The following is a 19,045-nucleotide window of genomic DNA, read 5'->3' as shown; positions in this document are numbered from 1 at the left end:
ACCAAGTCAACAAACATCAGGCTGTTTATAAGTTCAGGTGAATTCATTCAGCAGAGCAAGTCAAGCAATTAATGTTATTTCAATACCTCCAAGCAGTAAGTAATTTGTTAAGACTGAACATGGCAGGGAGGTGGAATAAAGCTGGAGTTCCAATTCCTCACCATTACAGATTGTTTTGCACACTCTGTACTAAGGTGGGGTTGGGCTCTGCTCCCAGGGAACTGAGACAGGACAAGAAGAAATGGCCTCAAGGTGTGCCAGGGGAGGCTCGGGGTGGACATCAGGAGGAATTTCTGCATGGAGAGAGTGGTCAGGAAATGGAAGGGGCTGTCCAGGGAGGTCCAAAGTCCCCATCCCTGGAGGTGTCCAAGGAAGGCTGGGATGTGGCACCCAGTGCTCTGGGCTGGGGACAAGGAGGGGAGGGGATTGAGGTTGGACTCGACGACCTTGGAGGTCTTTTCCAACCTAAAAGATTCTGGAATTCATCATAGGTTTATCTGGCTTCACAGTCTATGTTTTATGTTAAAAGCTGGCAACTTGCTACTTGCACCTTTTAAGAAAAGTAAAAAATTGAAACAGGGACAAAACACAGAAGACAAAAACCTCATCCTGGCATGTGAAATGGGATTTTGTGAAAAGCAGCTGTGAAGTTAAAAATATTTATCAGGGATTTTGCTTTTTTTTTTAAATGTTTTTTTTTCCCCTGGGTCCTATTTAGACTGGCTCCAACTACAACCATGAGAGAAGGTGGTTTGTGCAGATCTCAGCAACTCTGCAAGGAAGAGCTTGAAGGGACACCAGAAGCTGCAGAATTACAGGAGTCACTGCAGAGCTTGCTCCACTGCTCCACGATCATTATCCCTATGGATCTCCTGATGACTGTTTGAGCAGAGTGACAGAGAAGGAAAAACCCGACTAACGTGTGCCCAAACACCAGAAATCAGGGTCCTGCTCAGGATTATTCCATGGCAAAGACAAGCCCACCTGAGTCCTCTGTGCTAAGAAACATCCAAAAATGCCCTTCTCTTGCCTGAATCGAGCCCAGTTCTGAGGAAATGCTTATTGCTGGCACATCACAACATCTGGCAAGGCCTGGGGAAGGCACACTTGCATTTCCATTGATCACTGATTTCCAAACTCTGCTTGCTTTTAAATCTGCTCATTTTGCACCCTATCAGACCAATCTATTTTGCTGCAGAAAACTGTTGGGTATATCCAGCTCTCAGGTACACCCAGCATCATGCTGCACTGACTCCTGGGCAGGCAGAGCCCTAACTCTGGAGGGAATAAAACATGGGTGTTTTTTCAGTCACTGAAGGTAAAAAAGCCCAAAATGTGGAGTGTTTCTGTGCCAGGTCTTCAGAGATAAACAAGTGACTGTGCAGCATATGGTGCCAGCTGCTGGCAAGGGGCAGACACACAGGACACAGCTTTATTCAAAATAAAATGCATCCTTACTCAAAATGTATTATTTTATCAAATTACAAAAAAAAAAATTTTGGAAAGAGGGAGGCGGAGGATCAGATTTTACTCGCTGCTCAAGGGCTGAGCAGCAGTTTATCAGACTTTTTGTACACCCACCAACACACACATTTCTCTGTTACAGATAAGCTGCTCTCTGCATTCCTAAGATGTGATGAATGACTCCCAACTGTGTCCTGGTGACCCACCAGAGAAACAGGATACTTAAATATGGATCACACAGACAACTGAAACCTCCACCTCAGCAGGAATTCCACTAACTGGCTACACCTCAGATGTGTGAGAGCCTGCCTGCTCTGATCTGCACAGCTTAAGTTTGCTCACCTAAATTTAATTTAAAAAATAGTGAAAAGGTTAAAAAAATTAAAATGCAGAGGTGTTTTTAATGAAACTTAAAAAATAAGTATAAAGTTGAAAGGAAAAAACTTGTTTAAGAATTATGGCCTGAAGAAAGTTTGATTGTATGATGAGGAGGACAATGATTGTAAAAGGACTGTGTAAGGTGATGCTGGAAAACAAAAAATGGAATAAAAAGATTGATACATGCCTTCTTTCTGCCAGCATTTCATAGAAGTCTCTGATATCTTGACCCGTTTTCTCCATGGAATGATAAAATGCCAACTGACTCTCCCGATTTGCAAAGTCCACCTGAAAAAGAAGAGGAAGTCACATTCAGTCACAGAAACATCTCACTCTGCTAACATTTCCCTGTCTGCTGAAGGTGGGAGCAGAACTGAAAATAGGGGTAAAATTTAACAAAAAAAACGTCAAACACTTCCCAATTCTGGCCCTGCACATCCCCAGGAATAAAGATATTTCTCAGTGGAGCTGTGTAACTACCTCCTTACTGTGTTGTTGTAGTTGCCATCCCAGAGGCTTCTGTTGGGCAAAGCAGCAGGAAAAATACACATTATTATCGTGGTATTGATGTTTTTAATGCCAGGACAGTTCCAAAGTCCCTTTTATCTCAGGGCTTTGCTACAGAGGGCCAGGATTACGAATCCATTCTGGACTCCACAGTGTTTGCCTGGGGTTATAGAGCAGGAAAAGAACCAAACCTCCTGAACTGCAGCTCCCTGTTCCAGCTGCTCCAAGAATTAGTGTTTGCTAGTACTTAGAAGCGAATGGCATAGTGAAAAAAATTAAGGATTAGAACAGATTTCATTATGTGTATGTCATACAATGGAATATTTTTAACATTCTAGTTCCTCTTATTTTTTAAATCAGCCCAGTCCCGTGTGTAACCACAGCAATGGAGCACAGTCCCTCAGCGGGGTGTTGCTTATTCCAAAGTCATTAAGCAACAAGAGCCACACAAATTGTGAAACTTTTAAGGGACCACAGGCTTTCCTGCACTGGGAGGTGACTGATATCCAACACCACACTCAGAAACTACAGAATATCCAACTCCCAGCCCTGGGTGAGGTGGGAAGTTGCTGAGACCATGCCTGACATCACTCCCACTCTTTAGGAGAGGAGAAAGGAGAAGGAGGAAGATAATTCAAAGGGTTGGCTGACACCTCATGTCCCCAATTAGTGGGACTGATGGGACAGTCAGAACAGGTATCACCACATTCACCCAAATCCAAGATATCCCTGTAAATGTTGCTCCAGGAAGAAAAATACTTTCTGTGTGTTTTCTAAAGTAGTGTTTTCAATTATTGTTCAAAATCTGTTTCAGGAAGGACAAGATGACCTTTAAGGTCTTTTTCAGCCCAAACCATTCCATGATTCCATGACTCCATGTTGAGGTTACTGTACCCCAGAGCCTGGACATCAGCATGGGGCAGCTGGATGCAGCCATGTATTTTCCTGGAGGAATTCACACCTTCAGACTTCCCTTTTTTAACACAAAAACAGACAAAAGTTTGCCTTGGATTGGGGTAAACGAGGCAGTGACACGGACACCAACACTCAGGAGCTCAGAGAGACAAGTTCAGCGAAACAAACAGCAGAATACTGGAAAAGGCTTTTTAAGTAACAGTTCAGGATTCCCTGACATCTTGATAAGCCGAGCATAAAAATATAATTTAAGCCTTTGATATGTGGGACATGTGTGTCCCGCCAAGTATTCCTTGAGCCTGGCAGTCTGCACTGCCAGCATTTAAGGGGGAAGGCCTAAACAGAATTTGTTTCTCTTTTTTTGCCTGTTTTGCTTTGGTTTGGAGGTCATTCTGCACACCTTAATTTTATTCCCACCGATTTTCCTCCCCTTGGTCTCTTTTACAGCTGCTTGTGCATATTCAATCTCATTGTAGAGAACCAGGGCCATGCCTTTTAAGCGGTCAAACACCACCTGTAAAAAACAAAAAAACAAAACAAAAACCAAATAAGAGCCTCATCCACAGGACTTAATGTCAGTCCCAACAAAATCCTAAGTCATGAGGACACCAGGAAGGAAATAATTTTTAGCAAGGTGAATTTCCAGGCTTTTCTGATGAGGCATATTGGAATGAAGAGACAATAAAAGGACACGGGACTGCTTTGAATTGTGGATATTGTGGCTTGAGGTATATTATGCCTTTATTTTGTTTTTCTGTATTTTACTTTGAATATTTTTTTCTTTGTTGACTGAGTTTTGTATAATTTCTTTGTTTAAGGGTTTTTTGTGGTTGTTTTTTTTTTTTTTTTAATTTCCAGTGCATTTTATGGGGGGGAAAAAGGTAAAGGAAACATTTAATCCCAAAGTGGAACTAGCTTTTGTTATGAGACTGCAGTACCACTCACCAGTTGTTCAACACCCAATTTCCAAATACTGCCTTCCTTTAGCTGCATAAATGTATTATTCAAGCAACAACAGCTACAATAAAGAACGTCAAAGCTGCAACACAAACCCAAAAAAATCCTTTGGGGAGGCCAGACCCTGATCCTGCAAAGATTTACACACATTGCTTAATTTTAAGCACATCCATGTCAAATAAAAATACGCAGGACAACTCCCACACTAAAGCTTAAGCACGTGATAAATCACTTGCATGGGAGAGGCTCCCGCTGCGTGACAGGGGTGTGTTGCACCATTGTTGACTTTCTCTCTTCCATGTACTTTTGATTGTCCTGATTGCTTTTAAAAAGTCTTTTTTTTCCTTGGTCTGACGAAAAAAAACATAGTTATGTCTAATTATGCAATTAGCAAGTGTGAGTAATTACGTAATTAGACCGCTGCTCTTCCAACTAACATTTAAGAAGTTTTGCTGGGGAGAGACTGTACTGCACAAGAGCAACAAATGGTTTCTAATACTCAACATCTCGGCTCACTTGAAATAACTTCTGATTGCTGTCTATGTTGATGGAGCCCTGTCAGCCGAATTCCACCCCAGGGAGAATTTTTTCTACCTGAGCTATAAAGCCCTGGACAGTGGGGTTGAAAGGACAGGATGGGAAGAAAGGAAGACAGTAACGACTTGGAAGCACACGCCAAAGCCTCCCACCTACCTTCACCACAGGCCCGTATCGGCAGAAATGTCGGGTCAGATACTGATCCGTAACGTTTGTGGAAAGCCCATCTAACCACACGCAGTTTGTAGGCATGCTCTTCCCAAAACCCAGCTGGACACAAAAGGGCAAAACTTCCATCAGTACAGTGCACAAGGGTTAAACTCACTGAACAGAGCCTGCCTGATGAAAGACTTATTTGGAGAAAGCTGTTGTTTGTATGGATTTTCTAAAATTAGCATCTGGTGCAGGTGCGAGACAAAAATCAAAGAGCAATTAATGAAAATAATTCTGCTTGTTTAAACAAATACAGTGTTTGACAACATTGGGTTCTTCTACAGTTTGAATGTCTGAGAAGTGACAGGTTGACAGCTCTGGGGCCTGACAGGCCTCGTTTGCCATGGGGAATGGGACAGATTCCCAGCACAGCCTTGCCAGACGTGGCCCTTCCAGGCCAGGGAACGTCAGTCTCTGAGTGCTCAATCCCAGGATTGTGTGTGCACAGAGCCAACAAAAATGCTGATTAATCCCAATCAGGTGGTGGTTGAAATCATCACACTCTGATATGATCTTGCATTAAAAACCATCTTACTTCCATAAACTACCTCGCTGTGAAACATCCCACGATGAGGCTTTGGAAGACACAAGAAGGATACAGTCCAGGGGAGGATTTCTTTACCTTGAGCCTGTTATTTCCAAGATATTCCCCATCCATCTTCTTAATGGCTTTGCAGACGCTGGCGATGTCGCAGTACTGCAGGAACGCGTACTGAGGGACACCGTTCACCTTCTTAATGTCGATGTCCTGGGGACAAGCACAAAACACAACAGCCCACAGTCAGCAGTCAATCCCATCTAAGAGGACTTGGCTTTTTTCAGGGACACATGGCACAGCAAGCTCTTTAATTAATATTTTCTTCAGAGGGAGGATTTAAACAATAGTAGACAGTTAGAACTTTACTGTTCTGTTGCATCTCAAAACCAAATCCTTACTGAGCAGGGAAAGCTCTTTATCCCGCAGATTTAAAATGCAAGCCCGCAGAACTAAGCCTGACCTGATCAACAAACACCAGCTTTAGGCTGTTAATACTATATCAAGAAGAGACAATTCAGGATCAAAGAAATACAGATTAATTTTCGCTCACAAAGGCTCAAGAGAAAACAACCTGCTCCGATCCTCATCCCTGAGCCAAGCTGGGCTTCTTTTCCAAATAAATCATGATCATCCTGTTCCTAGAAACACAAAGTGATGTTGGACTCATCTCTTGAACCAGACTGACTCATGGCAAAGGCAAAAAAGATTCTCAACTTCAGTTGCTGTTGCTCTTTAAAACCAAGCCACCATGGGCCCATTCACAAGTACAGCCAGAGGCCCACAGAGCCAAATAAAGGCTGATTTTAATAGATTTTAAAAAGCCCAGCAAGCCAGGAACTGACATTTGGTTAACAAACAAGCTCAGCACTAGCACTGGAAATGTACCCAAACCTCTGAACAAACTCATGATACTATGATTCATTCCAAGCTGAAAATAGGAGGTGGAGGGTTTGGCTTTATTTGTTGGAATAGCAGGAGCTGCCTTTGTGAGCCACACATGGATCTAAGCACAAATGTTCCAATGTCCAGGACAGACTAATTTCATGGTTAATAAATTTAGGGACAAGGCAGCAGTTTGACACACTCTCACCCAAGAGCTCTTTATCTGGGAAAACAGAAGTAAACAGGGAGATTTACACAACTATTAGACTCCTACAGCCCTGGCCTAATGATTTAAGTGGAATATTAATAGAAAACTACACTTCCAAGTGTTTGAAGTAGCACAACTGCAACCATGGCAAATTATACTTGACCACTCACCCTGGGCAAGCAATTCCTTGTGACAGGCAAATAAAGTATCATTATTGTGCTCATTACCCCTCAGAAAGGTTATAAAGCTGGTCCCTTCTGCACCTGAGCTTGCAAGTTTTCCTGGAAACAGCGAGGCAGTGCTGCCTCCCAGTTCTGAGCCATTAATAATGCTGACAGGGAGCACCACAGCACACAAAAGGCAATTTACACTAGCACTGATAAACATCTTTATCAGGAGAGCTCTGCTGATCTAACACTGGAAAAGGGTTCAAGCCACAGACATGGCACGAATTCATAAATCAGTTTTGGTGTCGAGGATACAGCAGAGTCTGCATACACAGACATCATGAAACGGGGATTTTGTATTTGTTCACATTGCACATGGAAGCAACCTCCTCTTCTTTTGGGGAGTAGCAGGGATGGGGTTCCTGGAATGTGTGACTGATTCCTCAGCAGTGATAAAGACATGTCATAGCAGAGTGAAGGAGGCACAGCACATTCACAAGCACCCACAGCTGACAGGGAGAACACGAACCATCTGAAGCTCAGACTCAACAGCAATCACAGAATGAATTCCAGAATGGTTTGGGTTGGAAGGGTCCTTACAGCTCATCCAGTTCTACCCCCTGCCATGGGCAGGGTCACATTCCACTGTCCTAGGCTGCTCCAAGCACTGTCTAACCTGGCCTTGGACACCTCCAGGAATGAGGCAGCCACAGCTTCCCTGGGCAACCTGTAAGGGCCTCCCCACCCTCCTGGGGAAAAATTCCTTCCCAATATCCCACCTAACTCTGCCCTCCTTCAGCTTAAGGCTTGTCCTTTCACTCCATGCCCGTGTGAAAATTATTTAAATAGGATAGTTGCATGACTTTTATGGAAAATTTCCCTTAAATATAACATTGATGTGAATCGATAGAAAGTCATGAGCAGAGGAGAGGAGGCTGCTCTACCTCATCTGGATACTCCCCCTCAGCTGAAAACCCAAATGCCTCATGTGCCATCACTGATCCATCTGCTCCAGTCCCCTCTGCCTGGGCACAGGGCTGCTTCCACATACACTGACCAAGCCCCTTGTTCCAGGAATCAACAGGAAACTCAGATTCACACAGTTGTAGGAGTCAACACGAGAACATCACCTGGCATACTCATATCCCAAACATGAAGTCAGCTTGGAGCTACCAGGAGAGAATTACAAGGAGAAAACAGCAGGAGAGACATTTGTTGTGAACACCCCTAGGACAGTTTTTCCTGCTAAGCTACCCCTCAACATTCATATGCTGAACTCTGAATACAAAGAAAAGCTTTCAGGTATATTCCAGCAAGATGAGTGACTCAGATTATTACAGAAAGACTGAATTATCTGTCGTTGACAGATTTAGCACCACTTACAGCATTTTACAGGTCTGTACAGACAGGGGAGCAGTGCCACCCCACACAGGACACCATTCACATACCACTATTCCCCCAAAGCGCTGGAAGATGTTGCGAAGGTCATGGTAGGTGGTTGTTTTCTCCAGGTTGCCTATGAACAGAGTTCTCGTTGCCTTTGGGTGAAACTCATCTATCCTTTCATCCAAAGGACGAAATTCATTCTCGCTTTCGGTTTCTAGGATAAAAGAGAGTAGGAAATTTGTAACGACTGGAGATTTGGTGCATGTTGGTTTATTCAGGTCTCCTTCTTGATCTGAACAAGAGTAACTTGTTTTTGAGAAAAACACCCAGTACTGCACCCATGACTTGTTATTTATGTGGGATTGGGAATTTTTATATTCCGCGGAGGAATCTGAGCATCTCAGGTGAAAGGGAGCTGCAACTGCTTCTCTGGAAATTTACTCTTACCAAGTATCAATGCTTGAGTGCATGAATTCCAATAAGGTTTCCCTGTGCTTGGGGAAGAGCACGTGGCAGGAGTTTGTTTTCAGGAATCAATTTTTAAAGAAGCCATTGAAGTGCAGTCTGAGAACTTCACCACGTGCTCAGGGCTGCAGCTCTCACTGGTCGGTCACGTGGGCTGTGCTGCCACAGCCTCAAAACGCAGCACTCGTTGGCTGTTTTAATTAAAAGGAGACGAAACGAGGCTGGGAGGACTCAGTTCTGTGCTCACACCACCCACTGGCAGCTGCTCCACCGAGACGTGGCAGATGAGATCGTTCCTTGCAGCAGATCCCACTGTTTGGGAGGAGGGCAGGTTTCCTTCTCTCTCGCTGTTTGATCCAAGAGCATCCACTCTTTTTGCTCTGGAGTTTATCGTGACATTTTTCCCAGTTTCTTTCAATGTTTCCTATTTCTATTCTGCCTCTTTACAACAGCTCCTGAACACACCCAGAACAGTCCTGTTGGGAGAAGGGCATGGACCTTACCTGGTCCTATCCAGGCTGTGACTTCAATCTGCATGCCAAAGAAGAGCTTTCCTTTGGAGGCATTCAGTGCTTTCTCCTGGTCCTCCTGCTGCCGGAAGAACACGAGCCCGTACCGCTCCTCGGACGCGCCGTGGATCTGCACCGACGTCACCTTCCCGTACTTCTTGAATTCGTGGAAAAGTCCATCTTTAAGGCTTGTATCTAAACCAACAAATAAATATTAACACTGCAGAAACATCACTTCTACCAGCTCAGCAGCACCATAAAGGACATGAAGAACTCTGACAGTCTTTCTGAAATGTGACTTCATCCCATTTAACTCTGTGCTCACATGAGTGCCCTTTTTAATTTGGGTGTTAATTTTGCCAATGTCCAAAGTTTCTTGCTGATCTTTCTCTTTTAAACCCAAGAAACTACACACATGAGGTTTTACATGGCTAAAGCTGGCGGTGGATGGTTTCTGCTTCTGAGACACCCAGTTCCAGGCGAAGAAGAAATAACAGGGATACTCAATTAAAAATCCCACAGGAATACTGTACACAGCTGGGATGAGGTGTCTGGAGTGGAGGCTGGAGTCACACAGCATGCAGTTCAGTCAATTCAGAAATATAACTAGGCAGATCCATCAGATTTTGCAGAATCTGACTCAGCCCCACACAGTCTGTCTGAGATTCGTGGAATATTGACCTCAGCATCGTGTACTTTCAAGGAATATGACAGGCATTAAATCTATAGGAAGATACCAACACGTGAGGTTCTCTGCTCACAAGATTAACAGATATTATTTTAGGTCAGCCACTGCTTCTGCATCCATGAATTCTGTTAAAACTGTTTCACAACTTATGCCATGCTGGTTTTTCCTGTGGAATCTCTCCTGTGCTCAGCACAGGGAACAGGGAGTAATCATGGGCACTCCTCAGCACTGTGTTATTTCCCATGCAATATGCATTGCCTTTACAAATATGCTCAGGGGTGCTTTAAGGCACTCAAACTGCAACAGAAAACCCTCAACTTTGCAAATTAAAAAATAAATTGAAGCAGGGTGAGATAAAAGAATCAAAGTTTTAAGTTAAAAATGGAGATGTGTCAGTTTTTTCCCTGGGAAAGCCTATATTACTGTTAGAAGCACCAGTTCCAGGAGCTGGAAATGCCCACTACTTGGAGCTGGGACCAGCAGGGTTTCTCACAGATGGTCACTAATTAAGCAATTTTCCCACTGTCACACAAGAACTGAGGCAGAAGCAGGGAGAGAATCCCATCCTCAGAGGCAGCACATGGCTGCTGTGCATCAAAGACTCAGTACAGGTTATCCCACCAGTCCCACCCCCTTTGTCCCCTGCTGCCCTTTCCTGAGTGAATTTACCTGTTGAGCGCACTGGAAGATTTTGCACCTTGATCCCAAAACTCTTCCGGGGCTCATCCTTCTCCAGCGACGGGAGCAGCTGGGACGCGGGCGCGGGCACGGCCGTGGATTGCACCGAGCGCGCCGGGGACTCGTCGCTCGAGCTGCTGCTGGAGTCACTGCTGGGAATGGCATGGAGAGAAGGGTGAGTGCACAGGGCAAAGTCACCCAGGAAATGGTTATCTTATTAAAAAAGCAAAATTCCAGAGTTTCTGCTCGCCCACAGGCTTTCCTCCCTTTTGTGCCCAGTTCTGTTTCTGTGCTGCCGCCCGCTATTCACACAGATTTAAGCATCTTCCTACCAATGTTCCCCTCCAAAGCCCCCAGAGGAGACAGGCAGGGAAGTGGAATGTGGGTAAAATGTCAGCGAGATCCTGTTACCCACCCTGACAATGGTGGAGATTTAATTAAGTGTAATGCAATGTTGGATCAGCTCAGGAGTTGTGTAGGAAGAGTAGAGAAATACAGGGAGGATGCACAGGTCTGACAATGCCTCAAAACCCCTCCCAGCACTCTCATGTACAGGAAAGAAATATTATTGTGCTTTCAGGCATCTTCCCTGAAAAGATCTGTATTCCAAAGAGATCATGCATGAAAATCATGGCAAGCATTTTGGTTAGCTGCTTGGGAATAACCTGGATAGGTGGGGATGTCCCAGCCCATAGCCCAGGGTGGAACAAGATGATCTTTAAGACCCCGTCCAGCTCATACCATGCTAGGATTCTCTATGAACCAGCAAATACTATTTCCAAGCTTAGCCTCAACCTCCAACTTCAGATAGGAAGAATTCAGACCCAATAATGCCTTTTATAAACAATAATTACAGCGGAAGAGGTTTTGCATATTAGATCACAGAGGGAGTCAATCTAATCCACAGACTCAGGATCATTTGATGCTTCGAGGAGAGGCAGAAATACAGAGAATATAATGTTATTAAAGCTTGCCCAGTGGGGACACGTCATCCTGCTTCAGTGGCTCATTTCTTCCCTGAGGCACGAGGGCTCAGAACAGCGCTAAAAATAATTTTGTCTGACATAACCCCGGAGACTCTCATTCTCCATTACACGAGCAGCCTTCGAAAAAATTCTGCTGGAATTTTAACTCAGAGGCTGGAGGGAGGGAGATGTGCCACGTACTAAAATAACCCTGTCAGTCTGAAATCTGCTGCTTGATTGAATTTTTATATTCCTCTCCACATCATATTAGAAAAACGATGTGCAAGTTTATCTTTTTCTTATCTTAAATATTTTATACTCTTCTTACAAACCTTCTTGCCATTAAACCACTTAACTTTTCCATTTCTTTTCTCAGGGAAACCATTTCAGGCTTCTAGTAATTTTCAATATTTGATTTTGTGAGCCCTTCTACTGCTTTTTTGTGGGTGTATTTCTTCAAACATTCAAAAAACCTGGTTTTCTTTCTGAACATCTTGCTGTATGGAACGAGCACCGTGGCACATTCCCAAAAGCCCTTGGGCTCTGTCCCCATTATATTTGGAGGCGCAGAAGGGAAGACAATCTCTGTCACAAAATACTTACAAACAATCCAGAAGGATATAAAAACAGGCCAGACCAAAATAAAACACAACAAAAAGGGTCAAAAATGCAGAAGTAATAATAAACTCTGCTGCTGGTCTCACCCTCTCATTACAACCCTCCCATCCCATCCAGCCACTTCACACGTTGGTGCTTTTCCCACACATTCTCCTCCTACTCCTCTGGCCCTGGAGGAGGAAGTTCAGCATCACTCTGGGAGAGGAGTGAAAATAAAGCCATGCCAGGAGCGGAGTGAAAAACGGAGCCCTTCCCCCTGCCCTGCTCTTCCCAAGGGCAGCTGCCCTGCACCACCCAGCCTCTCACTTCATGGATAATAAATAACATTTCCCTTCCCAGCTACAGTCCCTTGTGCTTGCCAGCAATCTCCCACCATCAAGATGTCCCTTCACAGCCTCATTCTTCTGCTAGATTGGTAAACTGCCTTTATTTCTGTCTCACCTGTGCACCCTCCTTTTGTGCCCTCTTCATTAATGAACTATTTAATCACTGAAATGGAAGCATTTCTTCCTCATTTTTATTCCATTCCCTCTGCCTTTCCATTAAATCACCAAACTACAGCATTTTGGGAAAAAAACAAACCCAACCCCACACAAAATGTCTCTCAGTGTTCTCCAGAGGTAACATCAGCCATCACCTGCTACTGGGAAATAAATTGGCAAAGAATAGAGAAACTTCTTTTAACACACAAATACAGGGCAGGGAATGTGGGTGGGGAGAAACTGAAAATAATTCCCAAGCTGACAGCAGCTCCACGTGGTTCAGCAGCCCCTGGGGAAGGCTAAAGGAGGACTTTAGGGATGCAGAACCCTCAACCTTGTGCACATTTCTACTTTTCCTTCTCCACATCTTGATGCTCCCAAAGCCTTTAGAATTCCAGTGCGTTGAGATCGTATCTCTGGAGCAAGAGGCAACGTTGAATTGATTTGAGCAGTGCTTTAGAATGGAGACAGGCTATTTTTACAGTTTGGGGTTTTTTTGTGAGGATGTTAAAAATATGGAACATACTGTTGAAATCACAGCATTCCAGTAGAGAAAAAATATTATCTCGGGATAACACTGTTAGATAGCCAAGTGATGACACAGCAGTGCAACAGGGTGATAAATTCTACAAAGGAGCCTGAATTCTGTGCATCTTTGGGAAACAAGGATCATAGTGGTAACTTCCACTTTCCCAGGGAGTTTTAAGGATATGTGTCCCTTAGCAAAGCAAGACTTTCTGAGACATTCCAGAAAAAAAATAAAAAAACAAACAAAAAAAAGTCTTTATTTCCTGACTATTTTTAGACAAGAAAATAAAATGATTGCAAGAACAATCTCCCCTTTCTTTAGGGAAATCCCCATCACTTTTCCAACTGAAGAAACATGGATATAATAATTCAAAAGTAAGTCAAAGGTTTGATGTTCTGTGAATGGGAGAATGATGGAAGAGTTAATTATAGCTGCTGTGTCACCCAGTTATAGCTCACAGCACAATCAAAATAAAGCATCTGACAGAGAATTATGTGGAGTCTTGAGCAGCAAAATACAACTCTTTTTAGCTTTAAAAATATACAGATCTGAAGCCTGAAAGCTACTCAAGGACAAGTTCCCAGAATATCAAAATGAGAATATGGCTTTGCTTTTCCCTGTGAGTAATTTTGAAAACAACCACCCATTGCCAACACAGAAAATAAGTTATTAAAAATTCTTCTGGCAAAAGTGGATTCATAAAGCTTTTAGAATGAGCTACGGAAATTTTAACACGGGAACATAATAGGATAAAACAACAGCTCTGATAATCTCCTCCTTAGAAGTATTCCAAGCATCACTAGGTTTTGGGGCAGGTGAAAGAAGACACAAAAATAGGTTTGTAACTTCATTTTGGGCTTCCACTAGCAGCATTAAACCCGGGGTGATTTTTTTCCAGAAGCAGAGCGTGCTCTGGCACTCAGCCTTTTCCCAACACGGGAGAACCTGCTCTTCCACATCGCTGTGAAGTCAGCGGAGCAGAATGCCAGCATGCCGAGGAACTAATCTCCGGAGCTGTCACAACACACGCGCGGCGCCGGGAGGGAGCTGGGAACCAACGCTCCTCCGCGCCGCGCCCGGAACGTGGCATCACTGGGGAGCACTCGGAGTCCTTAACCAGCATTTCAGATGCTCTTTTGTCCAGCCCAGGTACTTCTAAAATCACTTTCACTCTACGGCATCGCAGCATTGGAGAAAAATGATTTTTGTATTTTACTGTCAGCAAAATCAGATGGGAAAACGAAGAAGTAAGAGAGATTGTTCTTAACGAAACAAGGGGTGGACATAAAATCTTTCTCTTACACATGCACTTTACTACAGGTGTAGTTCACAAGCCCTTTTAAAACACTTATCTGCAGTCCATAATTACCTATGAGTATATACGGATGTGTGTTCTTACTCACACTATTTATGTGCCCATTTTTCATCAATCATGATAAAATCTATTATAGCTTACAATATTTATCTATGTATCTATTTTCCATTAATCAAGATTAAATTTATTTATAATCCAATCTCAATTTTATCCACATGGGCTGATTCCCAAAGACTCAACACGTAATAATCCAGCCATGAGGTTCAGATTCAAATACATCTGGTTTTATGGAATCGTGGAATATCCCGTGTTGGAAGGGACCCACAAGGATGATGGGGCCCCATTCCTGGTCTCAGTACATTGCAGCTCATTTGGCACACAGAATTTTCCTTTGCTCAGTTCTAAATGCAAAGATGACATTTCAAATCCTGGTATCTCACAAACCACTCCTCATTTCCAGACAAATTTCTCATTTTCAGGCAATTACAGTTCGCAGGCCTAGTGGCGATGAAGTTACGCTGGGTTTACGTGTGAGAAATGAAAGCACCGAGTGGAGAACACAAAGCCAGCTGTCCTTTGTTCCCACAAAAGGAGATAAAAGAGAGGCTCCAAGCCCGTCCGTGGAACGGGAGACCCGCTGCTTCCCCTCAATGGCAGCGGCGCTGAATCAAGGGATCTCACAACCTGCCCTGCACCCTCCTGCAATTCTAAAATGTGGCACAATTGTCATTTCTGCCCGTTGATTTATTTGAGAGCAGTGAGTCAGCTGCAGGCTGGGGACTCCCCACAAGTGGCAGGCGGGAAACAAAGCTGGAAACACGTCTGGAAACACAGCAGCCACCACGGAGGATAAAGCAGAGGGAAGCTTTAACGTCCTGTGGGCGCTGAGCTGCCAATGTGGGTCTAAAAAAACAAAATAAAACCAACCTGATGTTGCCCAGAAAACCTGTGACTGCACAGTCCCTGAAGTGTCCAAGGCCAGGTGGGACAGCGCTTGGAGTAACCTGAAGCAAGGGTGGAATGAGATGGGTTTTAAGGTCCTTCCAACCCAAACCATTCCATGATTCTGTCATTTCATTATTCTAACCTCTGTTGCTGGAGCAAGTTAAAAACAAAGCCACCTAAAATCAGTTTAAAACCTTTGCATTTTTCATGTCAAATTTCAGCTGTGAAAAATGTAAAAATTAATACTTAATTTTTTTTTTTTTTTTAGCTGCCTTCAAAAACTGTTTTACCAGACCCGGTGAAGCATCCAAGATTTTTTTTTTTTTAGTTTTACAGGAAATATGCAGAATGATCACTTTTTCCCTGCCAAAATTAACTTGAAATCAGGAACTCTGCCTGGCTCAGCTCGACTCAACACCCTGTCAGAATAATCTCCAAGTGAAGATTATCTCCTAGAAAGATCTACTGAGGACAGGCTCCATCCCTGCTGACGGCGGGTTATTCTCACGGCTGATACCAGCAGCAGATTCCCAAGCCGGGTCAGGAAATCCAAAGTTAATGTACAGTCATCTCTGAATGGAAGCAAGAGAACCCTTGAGTTTTCTCCCTGTCCCTCCCTTTCCAGATCCAAGTTAAGTCACTGTAGATGATCTCCATGCACAACAGTGACATTGCTGTATGGGTCAGCTCTATCCAGAAAACACAGATCCTTGGGATGCTTCATAGGCTTTGGAAAAAAAACTGTTGGTGAGATTTCCTCAACCTGGGAAAACAGCACCAGAAACTGCTCCAAGTTTCCTGAATGTACTGATGTATTGTTTGGAAATAAAAAGAATTAAAAAGACATGATTACTGCCAACCAACACCCACAAAAATTTGATTGCAACTGCTTAAAATAAAAGCTTAAAAAATTCACTGTATTCCATTCTAGCAATGGACTAAAGGATCTTCGCCTGTGGAACACTTTGACTTCTGGATGGAAAATTATATACGGGAACAGTATATGCACAGGGCTATTACAGACTGGTATTTCTGACCTATTGGCAACTATTACATAAACCTAAGATGATATTTAACCAGAATTTCCCCTGTTCACACAGATGTAAGTCAAAAATGCACATCAAATCACACTTTCCTTCCTAAGAACAGCAGTAGGCCATTCCCACAAAACTCCTGACACCACCCTGTTAATCCAACAATCCAGGTGGCTGTTCTGCCACACTCAAGCAGGAATCACAGAATCCCAGAAAGGGACTGAAAGAGACTCTAGAGATCATCTCATTCCAACACCCTGCCACAGGCAGGAACAACCACAATGAAAATTCCAGAGGTCAGGGCACACAGACCTTAACTCCTTATCAGAGCTGATTCCAACACTGACCTAAATATCTGAGCAAGCAGCAGGCAGTTGTTCTGTACACATGACACGTCCCACACCAGGGCATTTGTATGAGAAATAAAACATTTCACACACCTGCGGAAATAAATACAAGGGGTTTTTCCCTCCTTCAAAAGAGTTGTTGAACCTGAAGTTGAAGACGTCAGAAAGCCCAGTCCAACCTCTGAGGTTAGTTTGTATGAAGAGATCAAGAGGAAACAAGCCGTCGCTGCATTTTGCCAACTGCAGGCAAGCGCTGAAGGGGCTCAGCCCACACAGGGAAACCACGAAGAACCTGAACCCAGCTCCTCCACATGCAAACAAGGCTTTCCACTGGAAATACGGATATAAGAGGAAGGGAGAGAAAGCCACCTAAACATTCCCTCAGTGTAATTACCCAGTGCCCATCACCCCGGCCTCGGCCCCTCCGGAGCAAAGCTCGCTGGGATGTGATTCTGTGACATTCTTGGCACCCGTTCAAGCTGCTGAGAACTTGCCACCCGAGGAACTTTGGTTTGTGCATGTCACACACTCTGCAGTATTTAACAGCACTCAGCTATGATACAACAATCCACTGAAAGGGCGGAAAGGCCAGTGCTGCACGGAAACAGAAACAGCCACAAAAAGCACGCAACAGATAAAACCAGCATTTACAACTCTAAAGAGAGATCATTAAATACTGCAGACTAATGAAACAAGGACATCCTCCTTCCCTTAACTTTTTCTGCTTTACCACAGCCAGAGAGAAGACTTCAATGATCTCCTGCTGGGCTGGAATCCTAAATCCAAAGAAATTATATTAAATTATGTGTTTAAGGGCCATGGTAAAGCAACACAACCATGACAACTCAGTGTCCTTTACGTGGCCAACTAACACATACTGTTGTATTTATTTCAGTCTCTGACCAGCAAGTTTTTGAAGACACAGCCTCCAGGTACTATTTACCATATATTTATCCCAAGTCAAGTGAGTGCCTTATTAACATTCCATTTGCATTTCTGTGACAGGCCATGTATAAATACATATAAATATATCTACGTCAGTTATTTTATCCTGATGTCTGACACCTGATCTTTGATGAAAGTCTGAAATTAATCATGGAGAAAATGGAGATGTTGCTCAGAAGGACAGACTACTCCCACCCCCAGAACCACCTTCCCCTGCAGCCCTCAGTTTCCAGACAGCCTTGGGCTCCTTTTAATACTTCCCTGCAACTAAATAACCCATTACGATTGCTAAAAATATGTATGTTTATATTAATCGCTGTCTGGCTGAGGACACTGCCCAACCCACAGTCGGTGTTGCCACTTCGCTCCCTGACCTACGTCCCCCTGTCCTTGGGCTTGAACTTCGTACAGCCAAGAATTAAAACCACTAACCTGGGAGGGGAAAAGTGTTGGTTACAAACACACTGGCCTATCTCTGGAGTGAAGAGCTGACTCGGCACTGACAACAGCCTCCCACTGCTGGGAAGAAGCTGCTCAATCCCTGCGCTCCCCACGCTGGCTGGGTTTGGTGTTGAATTTGGGAGCAGCTGGAGTTACCTGCCTGCCCAGCCAATGCCTCTTTGAACCATGGATGCTCCCTGGGAACATTGGGATTGCTCATGCTCCGAAAGAAACCCTGGGAAGCTGGAGGAAATGCTTTCTCAGCAAACGGCCACGGTGACAAAGCTCGGTGCTGGGAAAGATAAAAGTCATCGAGGCCTTGAGGGTGAAGTACAAAGCAGCTCTTCAGCTCTGCTTTCCCACAATTAAACTTCCACCGATGCACAGAGGGAAGAAAGAGGGTGGGTGTGAGAATGGGTGAGCAGGATGAGCCTCTGTTTAACATCACCTTCACAGAGTGAAGCCCTGGGTCAAGATCCCTCGTGAGAAGTCCCCGGCAGCCACCCAGAACTCCCACCTCCTCCAGCCATACTCCAAGTTATTCCAAGCACTGCCAGCACATGCCTGAGGAAGAGCTGCTACTCCAGGCATGGATCAGACAGAAGTTGGCCAAAAGCAGACTAATTGTGTTAAAGGGAAGAGCTTTTGCCATCTATCTGCTGATGATCTAAATTAGTATTTTTGTAACTGACACCTCAGAGCACATTAAATCCTTGGACAAAAGCTGTATTTTAATACCAGATTCACGGGAGGCTGCCTTAACATCCTCTGCAGATGGAAAAGGAAGGTACGAGGAGGCCAAGGCTTTGCCCAAAATCATTCTGTGATCACAGAGGGAACAGGCTGAGGAATTTGATCTCCTGGCTCACGGGTGGCCAAGTCTTTCCAAAATACCAAGAAAGCAACACAGAATCACTGAAGCTGAAGAGGGC

General features: G+C 44.1%; 1 protein-coding gene across 9 annotated transcripts in view; it reads right to left on the bottom strand.

Annotated features, from left to right (window-relative positions):
- SPEN (spen family transcriptional repressor) overlaps nt 1-19,045 on the bottom strand; it is a 66,561-nt gene that overhangs the window by 13,663 nt on the left and 33,853 nt on the right. For 6 of the 9 annotated variants that reach the window (XM_085558423.1, XM_021537848.4, XM_021537849.4 and 3 more), the window contains 7 exons: nt 10,484-10,644; nt 9,121-9,321; nt 8,215-8,366; nt 5,594-5,719; nt 4,915-5,028; nt 3,665-3,778; nt 2,030-2,130 (listed from right to left, as the gene is read on the bottom strand). In XM_085558423.1, the coding sequence (XP_085414549.1) occupies nt 2,030-2,130; nt 3,665-3,778; nt 4,915-5,028; nt 5,594-5,719; nt 8,215-8,366; nt 9,121-9,321; nt 10,484-10,644 (969 nt within the window). The remainder of the gene's footprint in view (nt 1-2,029; nt 2,131-3,664; nt 3,779-4,914; nt 5,029-5,593; nt 5,720-8,214; nt 8,367-9,120; nt 9,322-10,483; nt 10,645-19,045) is intronic. The other 3 variants (XM_021537850.4, XM_085558424.1, XM_085558421.1) reach the window with 2 other exon arrangements.

Source organism: Lonchura striata, chromosome 21 (genome assembly GCF_050655825.1).
Source record: "Lonchura striata isolate lonStrDom1 chromosome 21, ASM5065582v1, whole genome shotgun sequence".
Lineage (NCBI taxonomy): Eukaryota > Metazoa > Chordata > Aves > Passeriformes > Estrildidae > Lonchura > Lonchura striata.
Note: the sequence above shows the minus strand (reverse complement) of the source record. Positions and strands in the feature narration are given on the sequence as shown.